The 22,528-nt window shown below is 34.0% G+C and overlaps 1 protein-coding gene across 1 annotated transcript in view; it reads right to left on the bottom strand.

Annotated features, from left to right (window-relative positions):
• The window catches only part of KIAA1109 (KIAA1109 ortholog), a 192,700-nt gene that overhangs the window by 132,968 nt on the left and 37,204 nt on the right, over positions 1–22,528 (bottom strand). The window contains exons 14-22 of the mRNA XM_011976372.1: positions 21,035–21,190; positions 20,665–20,762; positions 18,966–19,144; positions 18,381–18,487; positions 17,307–17,515; positions 8,582–8,809; positions 7,681–7,818; positions 3,437–3,616; positions 1,284–1,412 (exon numbers count right to left, since the gene is read on the bottom strand). Of these exons, the coding sequence (XP_011831762.1) occupies positions 1,284–1,412; positions 3,437–3,616; positions 7,681–7,818; positions 8,582–8,809; positions 17,307–17,515; positions 18,381–18,487; positions 18,966–19,144; positions 20,665–20,762; positions 21,035–21,190 (1,424 nt within the window). The remainder of the gene's footprint in view (positions 1–1,283; positions 1,413–3,436; positions 3,617–7,680; positions 7,819–8,581; positions 8,810–17,306; positions 17,516–18,380; positions 18,488–18,965; positions 19,145–20,664; positions 20,763–21,034; positions 21,191–22,528) is intronic.

The raw sequence follows: 22,528 nt of genomic DNA, 5'->3' as shown, positions 1-22,528 counted from the left end.
AGGCAGAACACGAGGTCAGGAGATCGAGAGTCTCATCCTGCCTAACAGGGTGAAACCCCATCTCTACTAAAAATATACAAAATTAGCCAGGTGTGGTGGTAGGTGCCTGTAGTCCCAGCTACTTGGGAGGCTGAGGCAGGAGAATGGCGTGAACCCAGAAGGCGGAGCTTGCAGTGAGCCGAGATGGCGCCACTGCACTCCAGCCTGGGAGACAGAGCGAGACTCTGTCAAAAAAAAAAAAAAAAAAAAAGAAAAGAAAAAGGAGGGGGAGGCACCTAAAGGTATATTTGTATTATCCATAAAAAACTGCCTGCCTGACCTATGACTAAGGAACCAATTCTGTGGAGCCTGGCAATGTGTTTACAATAAGAAAAAAAATAATTTTAATCACCAAATATAGCTGTTTCCTTCAATTCAATATATAAGCATGCATTACAGATTTTTTTGGACGGAAAAGTAGGATGAACTACTTTCAATTCACAGTAATATAACACCAAACAAATATAATTTGTATAGCAGAAGAACAAAAAAGGAAAGACACATATGGGAAAGAACTAGAAAGAAAAACAAAGCTGTTAACCACTGTGTTGTAGAACCAGGGTAAGTTATTTTTCTTTTTTGAAACAGCCATGCTTTCCAGATTTTCTGAAATAACCACGCTTCCAAAATCAGGGGGAGAAAATGCCTCCCTCCCCAAATTCATAAGAGAGAGTATTTATTGCACAATAATACTATGCATTTCATTGCCACTGCACGCGGTTTTAGGGATTACCATCTACTTTTTGCAATCCTTGTGAAGATATTGTAATGACCCTTAATGAAGGTGGCACAATGTTGTGAAAAGAGCATAACATGTGGTGTCAGGAAACCTGGCAAATGACCAACCTTGCTATTACATTATGGGAGAAATGGCATGTCCAGAGTGGTCTGCAAACCATGTCATGTGAAGAATTCAACCTTCTCCTTGTTTCAATTTCTAAATCTTCTACATAAATATATAGCCACATCCCAATAATGCAATATGACATGAATGTTAACAGCAAAAATGTAAGCAAAATATAATTTTTATAATTCTGTTTATTTTTTAATTTGTATGTTTTAATAATTATCTCATATTTTAGATACTTTAAAATGGCCAAGAATTTTAAAAATAATTTTATTAACTGAAAAAACTGCAGTTTGCTTCAAGGCTACGTGTAGTTGACTTGAAGATGATATCTCAATATTCCATTTTGAAAAATTCATAAATGTTTATAATATTGCTAACATATTTGTTAACATACCTTGGACTCACAGAACCGACGATCAATTCCATGCTGACATATTATTACTGATTTTGGTCTTTCCAGTTCATACTCCCGACATACCACATGAAAAACAAATGTCTGTCCCCACTCCAAGAGGCATGCCAGCTACAGATAATCAGTGACAAGTTGACAACACTGTTAGCATTCTAAATAAGTGTTCAGAGTTTAAAAGCTTCTGAAGAATGTTAATATGGCTTGGAAGAACCCAAACACTGTCTTAAAACTTCTGCAAAATAAGCAACTTGTTAGCCAATGATTTTTGCTACCTTTAATATCATTTATATGCTTATGTTACTTTTCCTTTATGAATGACAAAATGCACTGCCAAAATGAAAACTCATTTCAACTGAAAAATTTCACTTCAGCAACTTTTAAAGAAAATCCTTTTATCCAAGGTTATATATCTTTCCTGTTACATAGCTAACTGAAATCTCCACATAGAAAATCACCTAAAATTCTCTAATCATAAACCAAACTTTTATGTGAGAAAGTATCTAAATATCACATTGAGCTACAATTTTTAAAAACCAGGTATTTTGAAGATTAAAGCACTTTCGTTTATGTAAATAGAAGCTTAAGTAAGCATATATTATAATTCTTCAAATCTTCAGTTTAAAAAAAAAAAACAAACCTTAATTTTATAATTGATTAGAGCTGTTAAAAACATTGAGAGATAGATATACATGGCATTATCCCCCCAAATAAGTACATAATTTAAACACTTGGAAAATATAAATTTTACTTTTAAAACATACAGAGAATGGAATAAACATAAAAGTGCCTACAGATTCATGAACTGTACAGAAAACAGTGATGCCGAGATTTTATGCAAAAGAAAGAGAAATGTTTCACCTTATAAACGCAATTTATAAACATGTAAGATTCCAGCAGTCCTTAGAACAAAGGAATTGTACCAGCATGGCTTTATTCCCTTCTTAGGGAACAAGCTGCTTTGGAATATGCTTCAGTTTTCACTTGTATACTTAGGGATGGGAAATGGGAGATAATAAGGAGAGGACAGTTACAAGGCCAGTGAGCAATGACTATTGCTTTTCATCCATTTTTATACATTCCATTATGCATTTCTTTTCACATATTTTTATAAATATCATTATACATTCTAGTATTATATTGAGATGACATTCAACTCCAAAATATCCCTTTTCAATTCCATTCATTTTCCCACCATTTCTAGAATATTAATTTTTGCTACCCTCTGACGATTTCTTCCAGGTATACAGGGCATCTAGGTTCTTCATCACTTTCTTGTTGCTACTACATACCTCTAAATTATATGTTTTATACCCATTCTATAACTTTTTATCAAAATTGAGTATGTAACATTCCTATCAAATTCGTCTTTTGAAATATCAAGATGAACATTCATATTATAATAAATATATGACTCAGGTGAAACATTAAAATAATATGGCAATTCAACTAAACTTCAGTGGCCAATTAGAAACAAATAATATTATTAAGGCTTTTGTGCCTTCTAAGGATTAAGTAAAAGGGGTGGTGGGAGAGAATTTATCCAAAAGCATCATACCTAGAATTCTAGACCAGATTTACTTACCAGTAAATTCACTTCTATTTTTTGAAACTATTATAAACATCACTAACAGCAGGTACAAATGATGTAACCTTGCTTTGGGACATGACGAGCAAAGAACCTCATTACCTAATCCTTAGCATCATAAGAGCTACTTTCAAATCCTACTTAAGAAATATGTAAGAAAACAAAGTTCTTAAAAAATTACTCCATATAGTAGAAAAATAAGATTTTTTCCAACAATGGAGGGCCAAGTAACATAATTTTAATATTACATTAAATTCACTTCTAGAACAGTACTCATCCTGAGTTTTTCCCAAAGAAAGTCTCCAATTCTTGGAAATATTACATAGAACTACATACATTACACCCAACAAATTATATGTGGCTCAGAAAATTGAAACTTGTCTCTGACTCACCTATAACTAAAATTCTGAATGGCAAGAATGACTCCCATCAGAATGCCATCAGTGGAAATGCAATGAACATTCAAACAGGCATACAAGTTATTCTTGAGAAGGTGGATAAAGAAAGGAAAAAGAAAATAAGTCAGGAGATAGTACTCTGAAAACCATACCTGTGGTGCTGTGACCTTAGCTGTAAGACTTCCAGCCTGCACATCAATTAACCATGCGTATTCTAAGGAATCACTTCCCAAAGGAAGACCTTCTGCTGAGAACATAGCGTGTGCTCTCAGCTGGAGACCTGACAAATTGATGTGACCTTCCCTGAGTACTTCATCCACAGGGGGTCGCTGCTGAAAACAATAATGATGAGACCGTAAAACGTATAAGAAAATCATATTATAAATTCTAGTTGTTTCCCCCGACACCCCCTGCAGAGATGAACAATCAAATCATGCCATCTATAAGGCTTCAGAATCCACAAGCTCCTAACACAACCTTGTACCCATAGAGGTAGTCTGAGTTAAGCATCTTTAATGAACAATATCTATGAGAGCCCAACTATTATAAAAAGCAAGATAGCTGAGTCCTAAAAAGTAGACAGATCTCTGATTGGCAACTGCCTTTATGAATAACAAGAAACTACAGTAGTACTCTGACAGGAAATACAAGAGACCAATCTTTTGTAGGAAATCTAATCGTGAGATTAAAATATTTTTTAAAAGGAAGGTAACATTGAAGAACATGGACTGTTAAGACCAAAAAATGAAGAATGGTGCTGAAAAGAAAACTTCCATACAGATTCTGAGGACTATGTAAATACAAGGATAGTTTTATCTTACAGAGAATAATTTCACACTCACTACTAAAAAGCCGCATGTATTTCAAAGGGAAAATTTCTAACATATTCAGAGAAATAAAGTATATGTCATAAAACAGATTATTTCATGGAACACTAGTTCCACACATTAAGAATAAAGAATCAAATAAGTCTGGAAATACCCTACTGATCAGCCACCAATTTCTGTTAAATCTACCTCCCAGTCTCTCATAAATGCATTGACTTTTTTTCATCTTCAGTGCTCTCATCCTGGTCCAAACAGTATCACCTCTTGCCAGGACCTTTTCAAGGTATTAACTTTTTACATCTCTCTGCTCCATACTCTATCAGTAGTCACAGAGATCTTCTAAACATATGACTCTGATCCTGTTCTTGCCTCCAGACCATTAAATGCTACCAGAGCACTGCCTACCTCACCTTGTGGCACATTTTACACTTGAAATTATTAATCTTAATTTTAATATTCACAATATTTACCTTCTCCCCCAGGTCCATTAATGACCATTTCTGTCTTATGCACCAAGTATCACTGCACCTAACAGTGACCACAAAAAGTAGATGCTGCTGACTAGACAGATTTCTTCACAGCAAGTGTTCACAGAGTCTTCAATATACCAAGATACACTGAGGCAGTTCACAGATTATTTCCCAACCTAGTTTTATTACAGTATTCCTCTTCATGTATGTCTAGGCTACCTCACAGGGTTAGTGTTCCTTGCTTTCAACATATGTTGGGAAACAGTCTTAAAAAAATTTTTTTAAGGATAAGGGCTAACTCTAATTCGTAAGGGCTAACTCTAATTCGTAAGAAACTTTTTTTAAAAAAATTCAAATTGAGACTACAATAATCACTCTAGAAGCTCTTCTGATCCAATTTTTCATTTAATTTTCATCCAAGCTATGTGACTTTATATAAAATCACCTGACTTCTCCAGGCATTAATTTCCTTACCTTTTTTACTGAGAGAACTAGGGAAGGTGGTCAAGAAAGTTATCTTCTGACACTGAGACTCAATAATTCTCAGTATAAAATTTTTATGAAATTTTTTAATCTCAAAATTACATGTGGATCTTGGGCTTTCCTAAGGTACAGCCTACATGATACACCAATAAACATTATATTCTAAATTTTATTGCAGTTTGCATCATGTGTGGGTTGAACGGCGTCCCTCAAAAAATATATGTTCAGGTCTGAAGCCCTGGAACCTATGAATATGAAAACAGGACTTTTTTTGAAACAGGATTTTTGCAGATATAATTAGGTTATGGTAAGTTTACACTGAGGGTAGGCCCTAATCCAATATGACTGGTACCCCTGTAAGAGGAGAAAAAGTAGGACACACAGGCACAGAGAGAGAGTGGCAGCCAGTTGAGATGGAGGCAGAAATTTGAGTGATTCATCTACAAGCCAAGGAATACCAGGGATTACTGGCAACCACCAGAGCCTAAGAAGAGGCAAGGAAGGATCTTCCCCTACAACTCAGACAGACTGTGACCCTGCCAACAGGACTTTGCACCTCCAGAACTGTGAGAGAATACATTTCTGTTCTTTTATGTCACCTAGTGTAGGATACTTTGTTATGGCAGCCCTATGAAACTAATACATAAGATGACCACAAAGTAAAAAGTGCATAGTTTCATAATGGGACACAGTAGTCCATCAGTCACCTTAGATCCTTCGTCCTGAAGCCTTAAGACTGTTGCTACCCAGGATAAACTACAAGTGGGTAACCCAGATTTGAGCCTTGGAAGTAGACAAAGTGTGAACCCTCTCACTGTGAAAGAACATTAGATAGTATAATGACAGATGAAGAAAAAAATTCTTAGGAATAGTTTTGTCAACACTATAGAACATAAACAAGGTAAGCAGACAAGCAAATTCCAAGAGGATATATATGGTACCTTTGTCTTTGGGGTAAGTTGTCAACCATCTAGGAAATGAATTATCACTAGTGCTTCTACTTCCACCTTGATATCTCTACTTCATGAACTCCTTCTCTAATCCCCAAATAAGTCATACTTTATAATTCAGTCTCTCTACAAGTTTGCCATACCTCTATAATAAGAATTAATGTGAATATTCATAATCAACTCAATAAAATGTTTTCTACGTCTGGAAAAGTCTTTTAAAAGTACAGTGATTAAAAGTTGAAGTGTTACCAGGTACTCATAAAAAACCAGGGATAGTCATCTACGATTCTCAGAACTTATCCATAGAAGACTTTCCCTTTTCCCTTTATTAATTTCCTTAATAGACTGAAAAAGGGAGATGGGCTTCCTCTCCACACATCTGCCTCCCAGAATAAAAAACAACTGATTCTAGTGACCCACTAATTATAGAGAGGAGGACAAGAGTTTTTTTTAAGGTTAATATGGCAAGTTAAAATAGTGTTATGTGAGATCTTTGTGATGATAGAATAGTTCTGTATCTTCATTTTGGTGCTGGTTACATGAATTTACACATGATAAGATGACCTAGAACTATGCACACACATTGTATCAACGTCAGTTTCCTTGTTTTGATACTATAATTATGTAAAATAATTTTACCATGGAAAACAACTGGGTAAAGAGTACACACAGGATCTCTCTGATCTTTGCAACTTCCTGTGAATCTATAATTATTTCAAAATAAAAGTTTAAAACCGGAAACATTCTGTGGCAAAATAAAAACAATGCCTAGCACATATTAAGCCTTAGCTAATATGATCTCATATATGTCAAATATATGTATGAAAAATTAAATTAAAATTCCATGAAGAAAAATATAGTCAGTGATGGCAAAAGAATGAAAAGGAGATATGCTATTTTAAATACAATGATCAGTTACTACATATAATCATAATAAATGATCATTCACTGATGATTTCTGGGTATCAGATTCATCTTCACATTTATAATTTTACTTTCTCTTGTATTACGTTCCATTTATATTTCTAAATCACACAACTTGATTAAAAGTAAGACAGGGCATATAAGGCGGTGGTAGGTGCCACGGAAAGCCATTTGGCTTTTTAAAAAATAATAATAAAATTATAATCTACCCAGAAATGTAATAAATTCTCAAATTCTCACTTGATGAATATCATTGGTTCTCTTTTAAAAGAGCCCAGAGGTATCTTGAAGGAATTAACGAAGTATCTTATGTTAGATGAATAAGTCATTGACTGTGTAGATACACACGTTTTAAAATATTAAATACTTAAAATAATATTTAAAATATAAAAAAAAACTAACATTTATGTTGTGATACTCAACAGAACCTACCAACATTTTATAAAGTTAATTTTTCCCTTCCATAAATATTTGAGAAAGTATTTCCATTTCTATTATAATAGCAAAAGGTATAAAATATAATTGGGATCACAGAAATAGAGACAAGCAAAAGAAAATTGAGGTTCTTGAAACAACTCTCATACACAAAAATATACTTACAAAACTTCTTAATACAGTTAACTTAAAAGTCTCTGACTTAAAGAGCTACAAAGTCCATGCACAGAAGCTAATACATTGTTTTAACCCAATAAATATTAATAGTAAATCTCTGTGTTTCCACCATATTTCATTTTCACCTTACCTGATAGTTATCACTGACAAACACATTCAGGGGTGACAGGATAAGTTGCAGCATGGTCTCCCTAAATCCTTTTTTCATTTCAAAACATAGTCTTTCCAAGAAAGCTGTAGGGCATTCAGGACCATCAGTAGTTCCATGCTACAGTCAAATGAAATGGCATAGTCGAAATACAGAAAAGGCAAAAAGTAAGGAAGTACAGAAAAATAAAAATTACATCTCTCATGATTAAGAGAATTTGCTTTTCAAAACAGAGAAACTACGATTACTGACAAAAATAACTATTCTGTACCTCAGTAGGATCATTAGCTGCACTAAGCAACAGAGGGCCACCCGCCCCCCAACCCCACTGCGACACAGACACACACCTCATCTGTCCCTCCTCCGAAGTCCCTGGGTTCTTGGGGCAATTTAATATCATTCCATGTCAATAAGAACAGGTCCACAGGTTGTCCTTAGAGTGACCCAGGATACTGTGCTAGATCCAAACTACATAATTCAACCCCACGGTCAAGCCAGAAACTTCATTTTGTAACAGATCTACCATAAGGCCCCAAACTGGTCTGGGGTCTAGAGATAAAAGCTAAGAAAATGTAAAGTCCTTGAATACCCATCAGGTTAATTATAAACCCAACAACTCAACGTATGACACAATGTCCTAACGTTACACAGAACAGCAAAGAAGCAGCTAAAGTTAAATTAGAAGAAAAATAGAAAATAAAATCACCAATGATCAAGTAATCATATTATGAAGAAAATACATGAGTTTTGTAACAGTAAAATAATAAATTTAGAAGTTTCTGAATCTGATTTTCTTTTTCTAAGTGTGTGTTGCATGCTTTACATCTATACACAGGTGGATGCCACAATGTATTCCAGACTACTTTGATGTGTAAACACTTACAACAGGAAGACGCCCATGAACTTTGTACAAATTAACAAGTACAGTAATATCCCAAGGACGCAAGGCAAGTGGATGAATTGACTTGGCTGAACCTTCATTTTCCTTTTTGTCATTTTCCATTCCAACAGCAGTCCACCCAGAGCTGGATGATGTTGACAGTGACAAAACAGGACTTGAGATAACCTCTTCAAAATCCATATACATGTCATCTTCCCCAAAGTAGTTTTCCTATAAATATTAAGAAAACGCAAATTACTGTCAGAAGAAGTATGTAAATATATTTTCACCTATGAGCCTAAATTTGTAAATTATGTATTTCCTTAACCTATTATATTTAATAAAAAGGCATCAGCCCTATTGTCTTAAAATACAAAAGAAAACATATGTTAAGGCTTACACATAGTCACTTGGCAAATAAATATTCAGTAGCAAAAAATATAAAAAGTTACAGAAGCCTATTTTATAGTAAAGCTTCATGACATTGCCCCAATTACAGCAAAACCTTGTAATTTAGGTCCTTAGAGACCTTTGAAGGTTTGCATGGTTAAAGAGTTTTCAATCACTGCTTCTCAGAGTTCTCAAGCAATACCTGAGGACATCCTTTGGGGGAAGCAATTCACTAAAAATCAGTCTGGCTAAATTCGATTAGGTAACTAGTACAATTCACATATTCCTGTGGGAATTATTTATCAGGCATGTTTCAACAGCTTTAATAAAAATATCCAATCTTGGTTTTTGATGAGATAAAGGCATGTGTTACCAACAATTATCAAAAATTCCTTTCACATGGTTCATCCTAGTTTTTTATGCAGAAGTGTTTCAACTATTGTTTTCTTTTGCATGAAAATATAAATTTAGCTGGAATTTAAATTATTTTTTCCCATTGATTCTAAATTTAAATTTTGGCCTTTTGATCTGTCAGTAGTAAACAAAAGTTGTTAAATATTCCTGTTAACATTGTTAGCATATCTGTTAAATATTAGAACCAAGACAGGAATTTGGTAAATTCTGCATTTTGATTATTGACAAAGTTATTTTCTGACTAGAGTTATGGACATCAGTACATAATATCATTTCATAGGAAATAATGTCGAAGGGCTTAAAGTCATACAGTTAATTGGTAGGGGGATTAATACCGAAATCCCAAACCTACCAGCTCACAAAACCAGTGCTTTTTCCTCTATTCCCTATTGCCGTCCACCTCCTAAATACAGATGCCACTTGAAACCTGCCTGAAATCTTAATAATTGTCTTTATAATACAATTCTGAAGCATGGACAAATTTATGCACACATATAACAGAAAACACTGGGTTATACTTTAAATTCCAACATTAAATTTTTAAAAATAACATAAATGTCTAATTAAGTTCTATCAACATTAAAAACTTGAAGAGATAAAATAAAAAGCTGGTTCTTTGACAAGATTAAAAAAAATTGATAGACTATTCGTGAGATTAACCAAGAAAAGAAGAGAGAAGATCCAAATAAGCTCAATTAGAAACAAAAATGGAAATATTACAACTGATACCAAAGAAGCACGAAAGATCATTCAAGGCTACTAAGAATAACTTTACGTGAACAAACTGGAAAATCTAGAGGAGATGGATAAATTCCTGGAAATATAAAACCCTCCTAGATTAAACCAGGAAGAAACAGAAACTCTGAACAGACCAATAACAAACAGTGAGAGAGAAAAAGGGATTTTTAAAAGTTGCCAACAACAAAAAAAAGGCCAGAACCACCAGATGGACTCACAGCTGAATTCTATCAGACATTTAAAAAAGAATTGGTACCAATCCTACCAAAACTATTCCAAAAGATAAAGAGGGAATCCTCCCTAAATCGTTCTATGAAGACAGTATCACCCTAATACCAAAACCAGAAAAAGACATAAAAAAAAGAAACTAAAGATCAATATCCCTGCTGAACAAAGATGCAAAAATCCTCAACAAAATACTAGCTAACTGAATCTGAGAGTATATCAAAAAGATAATTCACCATGATCAAGTGGGTTTCACACCACGGATGTAGGCATGAGTCAACAAACGTGATATATCACATAAACAAAATTAGCAACAAAAACCTATTCAACAAATTGTGTAGAATCAATATTGTGAAAATGACCACACTGCCAAAAGCAATCTATGAATTCATGGCAATTTCCATTAAAATACTACTGTAATTCTTCACACCACTAGAAAAAACAATCCTAAAATTCATATGGAATCAAAAAAGAGCCTGCATAGCCAAAGCAAGACTAAGCAACAAAAACAAATCTGGAGGCATCATATTACCTGACTTTAAACCATATACTAGAAGGCTATAGTTACCAAAACAGCAAGGTACTGTTATAAAAACAGGCACGCAGACCAATGGAACAGAATAGAGAAGCCAAAATAAAGCCAAAATAGAGCCAAATACTTGCAGCCAACTGATCATCAACAAAGCATACAAAAACATAAAGTGAGAAAAGTGGGTTTCATAGCAGGGATGCAGGGATGGTTTATACACAAATCAGTAAATGTGATACATCACATAAACAAAATAAGAAACAAAAACCTATTCAACAAATTGTGCTGGGATAATTGGCAAGCCACACATAGAAGAATGAAACTGTATCCTCATCTCTCACCTTATAGAAATATCAACTCAAGATAGATCAAAGACTTAAATCTAAGACCTGAAACCATAAAAATTCTACGATAACATCAGAAAGACTCTTCTAGACATTGGCTTAGGCAAAGAATTCTTCACCAAGAACCCAAAAGCAAATGCAACGAAAACGAAAATAAACAAATGGGACCTAATTAAACTAAAAAGGTTCTGCACAGCAAAAGAAATAATCAGCTGAATAAACAGACAACCCACAGAGTGGGAGAAAATCTTCACAAACTATGCATCTGACCAAGGACTAATATACAGAATCTACAGGGAACTCAAACAAATCAGCAAGGAAAAAAATAATCCCATCTAAAAGTGGGCAAAGGACATGAACAGACATTTCTCAAAAAAAGATACACAAATGGCCAACAAACATATGAAAAATGTTCAACATCACTAATGCTCAGGGAAATGCAATCAAAACCACAACGTGATACCACCTTATAATGCAGGACTGGCCATAATTTAAAAATCAAAAATAATAGATTAAGTTAGTGTGGATGTGGTGAAAAGGGAACACTTTTACACTGCTGGTGGGAATGTGACATAGTACAACCACTATGGAAAATAGTATGGAGATTCACACTAAATGTAGAACTACCATTCGATCCAGCAATCCCACTACTGGCTATTTACCAAAAAGAAAAGAAGTCATTATATGAAAAAGACACTTGCACACTCATGTTCACAGAAGCACAATTCACAATTCAAAAACATGGAACCAACCTTAATGCCCAGCAACCAACGAGTGGATAAAGAAAATGTGGTATGTGTATATATATACACATACATACGTACACACGTATATACCATGGACGACTCCTCAGTCATAAAAAGGAATGAAATAATGGCATTCACAGCAACCTGGATGAAATTGGAGACCATTATTCTAAATGAAGTAACTCATGAATGAAAAACCAAATATCGTATGTTTGCACTCATAAGTGGGGGCTAAGCTGTGAGGACGCAAAGGCATGATATAACAGATTTTGGAGACTCGAGAGGAAGGATGTGGCAGGTGGTGGGGTGAGGGATAAAAGACTACACATTGAGTATAGTGTACACTGCTCAGGTGATGGGTACACCAAAATCTCAGAAATCACCACTGAAGAATTTATCCATGTAACCAAAAACTACCTGTTCCCCAAAACAATTGAAATAAAGTAAACAAACAAAACTTAAAGATGTTCAGAGCAGTAGTTCTCCCCTCCAGAAGCCTTTATGAAATATACATTCCACCCCAGTCCTGATGACTGTTCAGAAAGTTTGCAGTAGGCAGAGTCCAGAGTCAAGTGTAAAGTGGAAAAACTCCTTTGATACTTCCACGTGTAAATGGCCCCCAGAAAAACACCTCTGCCCCACCTTCTCCAAAACAGTTAATCTAAGGACTCAACTCTATTAGGTTTCAGCATACTAACATGCACCAACAAAACAAAACAGTTTACCAGCACTCATTTTAACTCATTTTTAATGATCCTAGCCAACAGATCTCTTATTTTTTAAAAATTCCCTTGTAATCTCTTATAATTGTAAATCTTGAAAAAAATTTAGATTTCTGTAGATTATTACAGTAAAAAGAAAAAAGATTCCCTTGGGTCTAATGTTCAATTTGCTACTAAAGCAATCTCCATTGCTTTTGAAATGGAAATAATTCATATCAAATTCCTTAGGGAACACTGAATGCCCAACATAGCAGAGAACATTTGCTAATTTTTGTTAAATGTGTCAGTGACTTTGCTCTAAAGGAGTTATAAAATACTAGGATTCTTTCATGAGTTAATACATTGGTAGTTACTGAATATCGTCAACAAAATGTACTTTTAAAATTATAACTCCTTTAAGAATTTTGTCTAATGTTAAATGTCTAACGCTGGGTGTGTGACTTAAGGCTTTTTCTTAATTTATGAATTCCAAATCTATTAGTTAATTTCTTAAGAATTAACTGAAAGGCCAGGCGCAGTGGCTCACACCTGTAATCCCAGCACTTTAGGAGGCGCAGGTGGGCAGATCACTTGAGCCCAGGAGTTTGAGACCAGCCTGGGCAACATGGTGAAACCCTGTCTCCACAAAAAATACAAAAATTATCCAGGTATGGTGGCACATGCATGTGGTCTGAGCTACTTGGAAGGCTGAGAGAATCACCTGAGCCCAGGAAGTCAAGGCTGCAGTGAACTGTGACCATGCCACTACCTGGGTGACAAAGTCAGACCCTGTCTCAAAAAAAAAAAAATTTACTGAAAAAAAAAGTTACCAAAAAGGTTGATCAAAGTGTAAGGTAGGTGGTAATACATTATGGCAAACTTTTATGGTACTTTAAGATTAATAAATGTACACAAATATTTACAAATACAAATAAAACTTTCAATTTCATTTTATAATAGATGGCATGCAAAATTAAACTATCTTTAAAATAAATTCTAAACAACCCTAGAAAAAATCCACTGGCTTATAGAACCAAGAAAATGTGTTCTTTTGTCAAATTTGCATCATGTTTGAATTTAAGAATGATAAGCTACATTTCAATTTACTTAAGAATTCTCCAAAATTTTCTTTTCATAATGGTATTTTGATATATGAGTATCTTATCACCTACTTCAAGTAAGAGACTGCAATGTTTTTCCTAGTTAAAAATGTATACTTATCCAATGATGCTCATTTCTCAAAACAGAAAAAAATAACAACAACAGGTGAAAAGATGGCAGCTAATAAAATCAGAGAAACAGTAGGAAAAGTCCACAAGTACTGTTTCCAAAATTACCCTTTTTTAAAAAAAGAAAAATTAATAGCCAGGTTTCTGTTCAAGATTATTAAAATTATTATTATTTTTTTTTTTGAGACAGAGTCTTGCTCTGTCCCCAGGCTGGAGTGCAGTGGCGCGATCTCAGCTCACTGTAAGCTCCATCTCCCGGGTTCACACCATTCTCCTGCCTCAGCCTCCAGAGTAGCTGGGACTACAGGCGTCCGCCACCACGCCCGGCTAATTTTTTTGTATTTTTAGTAGAGACAGGGTTTCACCTCGTTAGCCAGGATGGTCTCGATCTCCTGACCTCGTGATCTGCCCGCCTCAGTCTCCCAAAGTGCTGGGATTACAGGCGTGAGCCACCGTGCCCGGCCTAAAATTATTTTTAATAAGAAAAACATATATGCCATATATACCCTTTCATGCAGTTATTTGCTACCACTGACATGTTATCATTATAAAAAGATTTATTTTCCTTCATTAACAAAAAAATGAAATAAGACTAAGAGAAGTCAAATCAGGAAAGTAATGTAAGTAGTATGGTTATCCAACTTTATATCCACAACAGAAGAAATGACAAAGTTTTAATATGACTGAAATGATTTTGGGCTGACACTCACAGTTACTATATTGTCTACATCTGCAGAAGACCTCCCATTTCCACACATGTCCTCATAAATTTTAATGAATATTCAGTAGATATATTCTTCTTAGAATTATTTATAATGATAATGCCAGGCCTAGTTTCTTCTGTGGATTTTGGAAAGCAGTCTTTCATATACAGTCAAACAAATACAGTGATTTTTTTTTCCTAGTTTATTCTTTATAATTTCTTGATGTTTAATTTTGATTAACTAAAAAAAGACAATCTCGGTTACATGAATTTTTAATTCCCTTAAATTGCCATTTTCTTTTTCATGTATACATGAAAATACATGAACAAGAAAATTTCATATATCAGTTTGAATATGTTATAAAAATAATATATATATTTTTCAACTTCCAAAAAGTTTTAAAGTACTAATACGATACCAAGTAAAATACACGTTATATAACTATATATATGTAAACAAACAGACCAGGCATGGTGGTTCACACCTATAATCCCAGCACTTTGGGAGGCCAAGGCTGGAGGATCGCTTGAGCCCAGGAAGGAGTTTGAGACAAGCCTGGGCAACACAGCAGGACCCAGTCTCTCCAAAAAATAATTTTTTAAAAGTTAGATGGGTGTGGTGGTGCTTGCCTGTAGGCCTAGCTATAAGAGGCTGAGGCAGGAGGATCACTTGAGCCCTGGGGCTCCAGATTACAAAGAGCTATGATTGTGCCACTGCACTCCAGCCTGAGTGACAAAGCCAGACCTGTCTCTTAAAAAACAAAAATAAAACCAGAAACTTAAAGAATTGCATAAATTCCTTATAAAAGGAAGCACAGGGTTAACTGGGCTAAACAAATTTTTTGCCTGTCATATCTTTGATACATATTTAGTAAACATCAAAATTTCAAATTTTACAATTTGCTTTAATAGACATTTTATGCAAGTTCTAAGCTAATTAGATAAATGTAAACACTAATACAATATTTAGGGCAAGACAAACTTTTGAAACTACTAAAAAGTTGTTATAAAGCCTTTAATGCACAAAAGTCTGTATGAAAACAATAATCTATCAGCAATGGCTACATCTGTGGAGTAGAACCTATAAACAAGTCTAAAATGAAAGCATATATTTATTTCACTGTATTCTGTTTTGTTAGAGTCCTCTTATTTTTTTATTACTATCAGTTTTTTTAATAAAAACAAATTGAGGTTCCATGTGTACATAGTAATGCAAAAACGAAAGTTAATACCACTCTAGTAGTATTCAAAAACTGATATTGTATCACTATGACTACCTTCATCTACTAATTAAATCATTACTTATATTTAAGTAAAATATAATGCAGCCTCTTCAGGAAGACTATAGCTTGAAAATTATCTTTTAAATCCTTTATAGTTATTCACATGCAATCCTAAGAAAGTAAGATATTGGGAGAAATATTTGACATACACTTTAGGTCAAATGATGGTCACAAGAAGGAAGAAAGGTGTGTATGTAATCAACAGAAACTCTAGGCATCTACAAATATTAACCACATTTTCCCTTGCATCTTTTATATTAAGTTACATCATCTGATGATTTATGGTAGTTTTTAGTAGATACATTATAATAACTCAAATATTGAGATGCTAGATGCCTTCAAAACCCAGTTCAGCCAGCACTTCCTGCAGAGAGCCTTTACTAACAAACCTTGATCGTGCTTCCCTGACCAATCCTGAACATCCTAGTCCCTCTCTCCAGAATTAATTACTCTTACCGCTGTACGTTACAGGATTCCTTGTCAGCTAGGTATTCAATATCCAAAGTAAATCTGCCAGATCCTTTAAAAATGCAAAATTTCTTAAGTTGTTGAAAGTGATGTGGATAAGTCCTCTAATCACAGGCAAAGGTGATAAGGGAGGATCAGGAAGGATTATAGTAGTTACCATAAAGATTAAATCAACAAGAAATGTTGATAATTTGTTGGGAGCATTTAAAACATATGATTTGAACATCAAAATAAGAGTGATCTCCAGAAAACTGATGAACTCCTCAAATATTTATCCAAAAATAGCCTCTCTTCATAATCATTCTACAGAGATCAACTTTAAAGTGCTGTCATACTGTGCAATCACACAATTTCAGTGGAAAAAAATATACCAAAATGAGTCAACACGATTTGTTCTTTGTTCTAAAAATTAGTGCACATTTATTTAGAACCTAAGTTTGATACACTCTGAAACAAGCATTTTCATATATTTGCTTCAGTTTTTCAAATAAAGCACCAAACAAATATTTATCCATTATTTATCATAAAACGTTGTCACTTATTTTCAATGGACTCACTTGAAGTAGTGTTTTCCATTACCAATTATTCTCAGATATATGTAGTACTTCTATTGCTACATTACTTACAATGTGTGAAAATTTGTCCATACATCTGTCTATCCTAGCTATCCCTCTAGCTCACACCCCTGAGAACAGATGCTATATCATCTTTATCTATAGCAACTAGCATCATTCCTAGAACATACAAAATGCACAAAAGAATGCTGAACTGAGGAGTACTATTTTTAATAAATAATTTTGTAATTGAATCTAGCACCCTAAGTCCAGTCAACATATCTGGTATATCCTCAACATTTTAAATAATCCAATTGGCTATTTCAAATAGTCTCAATTTTCAATTAAATTTTAACTGCTTTGTCTATATTTAAAAGTATGTAAGTTGTTTTTAAGAATCGTACCTTTATACACAAAAAGGCATTTAGTAGAGGTCCATAGAGAGTTATCTGAGAATCTGGAGAAAGTTCCATTTCTACATGAAGTTTATCAGGTGGAAGTTCTGAGGGATCAATAGGTGGGCGTGAAGAAGTGGAGGGAGAAGAAACAACTCTGTCTGATGCCTTCTGGGATGGCCTTAATACGGATAGCATTGTCTCTTCCATTTCTGATACTGTAGTAAATTAAGGAAAAAAAAGATTAATGTTTAGGGGGTGGGGGATAAAAGACCTCTTAGAAGATCTTCAAGGAAATATTCACTAAAAAATTTTACTTTGCAAACATGACATCCACTAATCCTTACATTATGTATATATAATGAAAACAGACCTAAAAGTTAACATAAACAACATTCTTATTGAGTCCCTGCAATATAAATTTGGGTCACATGGAGACCTTAACTATTCTTGGGCACTAAACTACAGAATTTTTTCATATAAACAGCTATTTAAATACAGTGTGATATTATCAAGCCACTATGAAACAACTATGAAAACTATCCTTTGAAACTTAACTCACTGGAAAAATACCAAAAAAAATCATCATTTGGCTCTAATTCTTTTTTGGACCCAGGTAATAAGGCAAATTACATTCAGGAAACTATAAACTATAATGAGAACTGTCAAAATGCATTAAAGAAACTAACGTTTCACAAAATCATGCACTTAAATATGCAGATTCACACAAATCTTGTTTCACATCCAGGCTCTACTGCTTCTAGCTTGGCAAACTTTGAGAATATTACTTACCTTTTCTGAGCATATTTCCTCAACTTTAAGATAAAAATAATGGTAATATCTGTCTCACAGAGTTGTTACAAGGATTAAATGAGATAACAGAAGCCAGAAAATTGCTTGGCCCACTATCTGATACGTAGTAAATGCTAAAAGGTAGATATAATTAATCTAAAATATTTAAAAGATTATATTTATACTATGTCACAAGAATAGATGTGTTTCAATTTATTTGCTTTTTATTTTTCATGACTATCAATCATAATAGCAGCTGTATAAAAGCACAAATTATATAAAAACACTTACATGATTGTTTTAGCTGTTCATCTGCTTTTTGTGGATAAATTGGGTGCCATGTATAATCAATTGTAAGCATGACACTTGGGACAGTCCAGCATTCAACCCAACCAGCCCTTTGAAGAGTAAAACAGACAGTTTCTAGTCAGATACTTATTCCTTTAATTGTACAGATATCAGTTGCAGATAATCAAATTTTATTATTATTTTTTGAAAGAAGAATTTCTCCACATACAAGCACAAAATACTTGTCACTAATTTTATTTTGTTTTATTAATTTATTTTTTGAGATGGGGTCTCTTTCTGTTGTTCAAGCTGGAAGGCAGTGGTACAATCTTAGCTCACTGCAACCTCCGCCTCCTGGGTTCAAGCGATTCCCCTACCTCAGCCTCCCACGTAACTAGAACTACAGGCATGCACCATGATGCCCAGCTAATTTTTGTATATTTAGTAGAGACAAGGTTTCACCATGTTGGCCAGGTTGGTCTCGAACTCCTGACCTCAAGTGATCCACCCACCTCAGCCTCTCAAAGTGCTGGGATTACAGGCGTGAGCCACTGTGCCTGGTCTGTGTCACTAATTTTATGTACTCACTTTTCCTGAGTAACGTTGCGCCATTTTGGTTTAACTGTTTTCTGACCACTTTGACACTCAGCAGGAATACCAGTATCATGAATCATCTTATTTGGGTGGCAATTTCTTACCAGCATAAATAAAGAATATTTACTAGGGTGGCAATCTGGTAGAAACAAATGAAGATCAACATCTTCTCCCTAAAAAATAATTATAATAAGCCAAAGTAATAACATCAGTGCATAAATATGTTGGTTAATACGGGCAAAACTGTCTACAACAATTTTCGAAATAAGTTTGAAAGAATATAAACAAATTTTATTTATTTTTATTTTATTGTATTGTTAGTTTTTGTTTTAATGGTCTCACTCTGTCACTGAGGCTGGAGTGAAGCCTCGAACCCCTGCACTCAAGTGATCCTCCCAAGTAGCTGGGACGAGAGGAATGTGCTATTATTTTTTTTTTTTTTTTTTTTTTGTAGAGACAGGGTCTTGCTGTGTTGCCAAGGCTAGTCTCAAACTCCTGGCCTCAAGCAACCATCTTGCCTCAGGCTCCCAAAGTGCTGGGATTACACAAGTGAGATAAACAAATTTGAAATCGCAGATTTTACATTCAACAGTCAGGTAAATAAGGAATAAGATTTTACATCGACTAAAACTAAGTTTGTATTGAAAAACAACAAAATAATCAGGGAAAGAAACAGTATAGTTTCCAAACAGTGAAAAGAATGTCTTCCATGGGTAATCACAGATTTTTTTTTTATGAAGTTCAGCTTTTAAAAAAAACTTTTATAAGCTCAGGTATACTATGTTCTATATTTTTATTAATTTTTAAAATAGTATTATCTCATTTGATTCTAGTAAGTCTTGTTTCCTCAGCTGGCTTTCAATAATTCAGAACTGGCAAATCAATGGATCTTCACTTGGCTTTACTTTTTTCCTTATAGGTCTTCTATTCTTTGTTCATCTTGATGACTAGTTTCTTAACAGGCAGCAAGGTAGACTGGTTAAAAGAATGGAGCCCTAAGCTATATTGCCCAATACCTCACTAGCTATATGATGAGTTACAAAAGCTCTGTTCTTCACTTTCCTAATGTATAAATGCAGGTAATAATAATCTCAAGAGGGTTGTTCTGAGAATTACATGAGTTACTACATAAAGCACATGGAATAGTGTCTATGTAGTACACAGAAAATGTTTAACAGATGTTAGCTGTTTCTATTATGTTGCTAATTTTACCAGTATAACCACTATTAATACTACAAGTACTACTGGTTGCCCATACCAAAAAATTATATGTTCCATAAAATTTTGAGCTTAGAAGTACAGGCATCCAGATAAAAGGAAGAAAGGTACTGTGGTTACTCCTTGAATTCATGTTTACAATTAAGAATCAAATAAAGGGAAGTATAAAATTAGTTCATATGAATTAGTAAACATTAGAGCTAGAAGGGCTAACATATAGATTAGCCACAGATATCAGAAATGAACTCTAAGAAAATAGTCAACTTGAGATATTTTTAATTGCCCAATTTCTTAGGTACAGTTAACTACAAAAAGAAAACAGCAGGAACTCTGACACTAGAGGTAGTAGACATCGGAGGAAAGCTAAAATACCTTGAAGTGGCAATGGACTGGGTAGGGGGAGTAAAGATAAGCTTTGGGAAATCAAACTAACTAATACACCTTGTGGAATAATAAAGGATTCAACTATACATACTCTTAAAGAGAACTTGGTATTACACGTAGCTGGAACAAAGTCCGTAAAAGGCAAAGAAAAATCAATGTTTAGTGTTTCTCCACAGGCTGCCAGATACACTACAAAAAAAAAAAAAAGAAGAAGAAGAAAAAGTAAATTTACTTTTAATGTCCATAAAATTTCAATTATAAAATTGTCTAAAATGTGCAACTAAACAAAATTAAGTTTTAGTCCAATACAAACTCTGAAACAGTCCTCTGAGAGTCTCACAAAGATAATGGGGAGAAACAACTTCTAGTATCTGTTAAAACTATCAAATCAATACTAATTTTCTTAGTTGGTATTTGCCTTAATGAGAGAAATACTTAACCTAATTTTTTAAATGTCTTACCATTTTCCTGTTGTTTAGTGGAACAGTCGATCCAATTGTGTTGATTAGCAGCCCAAATCATTTCAAACTGATGAAACATGATTTTAAAATTCCACGTATATGGAACAAATGAAAAAATGTCTGGAGGACTATCACTAGACCAGTCTTGAATTAAATCTAAAATTATTGGGGTAGTGAATAGAAATTGTAAAGTTAGTTGAAACTCAGAAAAGAAAAACACAGATATCCTAACACCAGTCAAAAATGAATTTTTCTTTTGATTGAAATATTTAAAAGGTGATTAGGATGTATTTAAATAATTTGACAGTGAACAGATGTTTACTTACCAGTCATAGTTCCAAATAAGAGAAATTTTATATATTAATATATCTATTTTTAAGGAATTTTAGAAAATTTAAAAAAAAAAAATCACCTGATATTCCACTACCCAAATAGCCAACATTGCAGATACATTTTCTTCCAGTTATTTTTCTACACAGACTGACACTATCCTATATGAACATTTTTTATGTGTTGCTTCTTTCACTGAACTCAAATATTATTCTGTGTTATTTCACACGTTTACATAAATTTTGCATAATAGCTCATTAATAAGATTTGTCAGGACCTACTTAACCATTTTTTATAGTTGGATATTTATACTCTTTCCAAATTTTTGTGTTATATATATTACCATGTACTATATATTTTTGTAAAAAATATTTTACATATTCAGGATTGCTTGTCAGTAAAGATTCTAGAAGTGGAATTGCTGGGTCAAAATTTAGGAATATTTTTCGAGACTACCATAAATTGCATTAGAAGAGAAGTGAGTCCATTTACACTCCTACCGGAAATGTATGCTTGACTACCTATTTCACTGAACTTTCTCCTGCATTCTATCTCTTTCTATCATCTATCTGTTTTTTGTTTTGTTTTACTTGACATTTAATAACTGGAAAATGGTATCTTGCTTTCACTGAGCTCCTTAACTACAAGCATGGCTGAACATTTTTTCATGTTGTTTTATTCATTAAACAAATATCTACTGAGTGTCTACTGTGTGTCAGGCTCTGTTCTAGACTCTAGGACTACAATGGGTGAAGGAAACATAGACTTGACTTTCTTAGAATTATAATCATATTTGTTCATTGCCATTTCACTGTATGTTTAAACTGCTTTTATTATTATTATTATACTTTAAGTTCTAGGGTACATGTGCACAACGTGGAGGTTTGTTACATATATATACATGCGCCATGTTGGTGTCCTGCACCCATTAACTCGTCATTTACATTAGGTACATCTCCTAATGCTATCCCTCCCCCACCCCACCACAGGTCCCAGTGTGTGATGTTCTCCTTCCTGTGTCCAAGGGTTCTCATTGTTCAATTCCCACCTATGAGCGAGAACATGCGGGATTTGGTTTTCTGTCCTTGTGATAGTTTGCTGAGAATGATGGTTTCCAGCTTCATCCATGTCCCTACAAAGGACATGAACTCATCCTTTTTTATG

The sequence above is a fragment of the Mandrillus leucophaeus genome, unplaced genomic scaffold, assembly GCF_000951045.1.
Source record: "Mandrillus leucophaeus isolate KB7577 unplaced genomic scaffold, Mleu.le_1.0 Scaffold1649, whole genome shotgun sequence".
Taxonomy (NCBI): Eukaryota; Metazoa; Chordata; class Mammalia; order Primates; family Cercopithecidae; genus Mandrillus; species Mandrillus leucophaeus.
The sequence above is the reverse complement of the archived record's forward strand: the minus strand, read 5'-3'. Positions and strand labels throughout refer to the sequence as shown.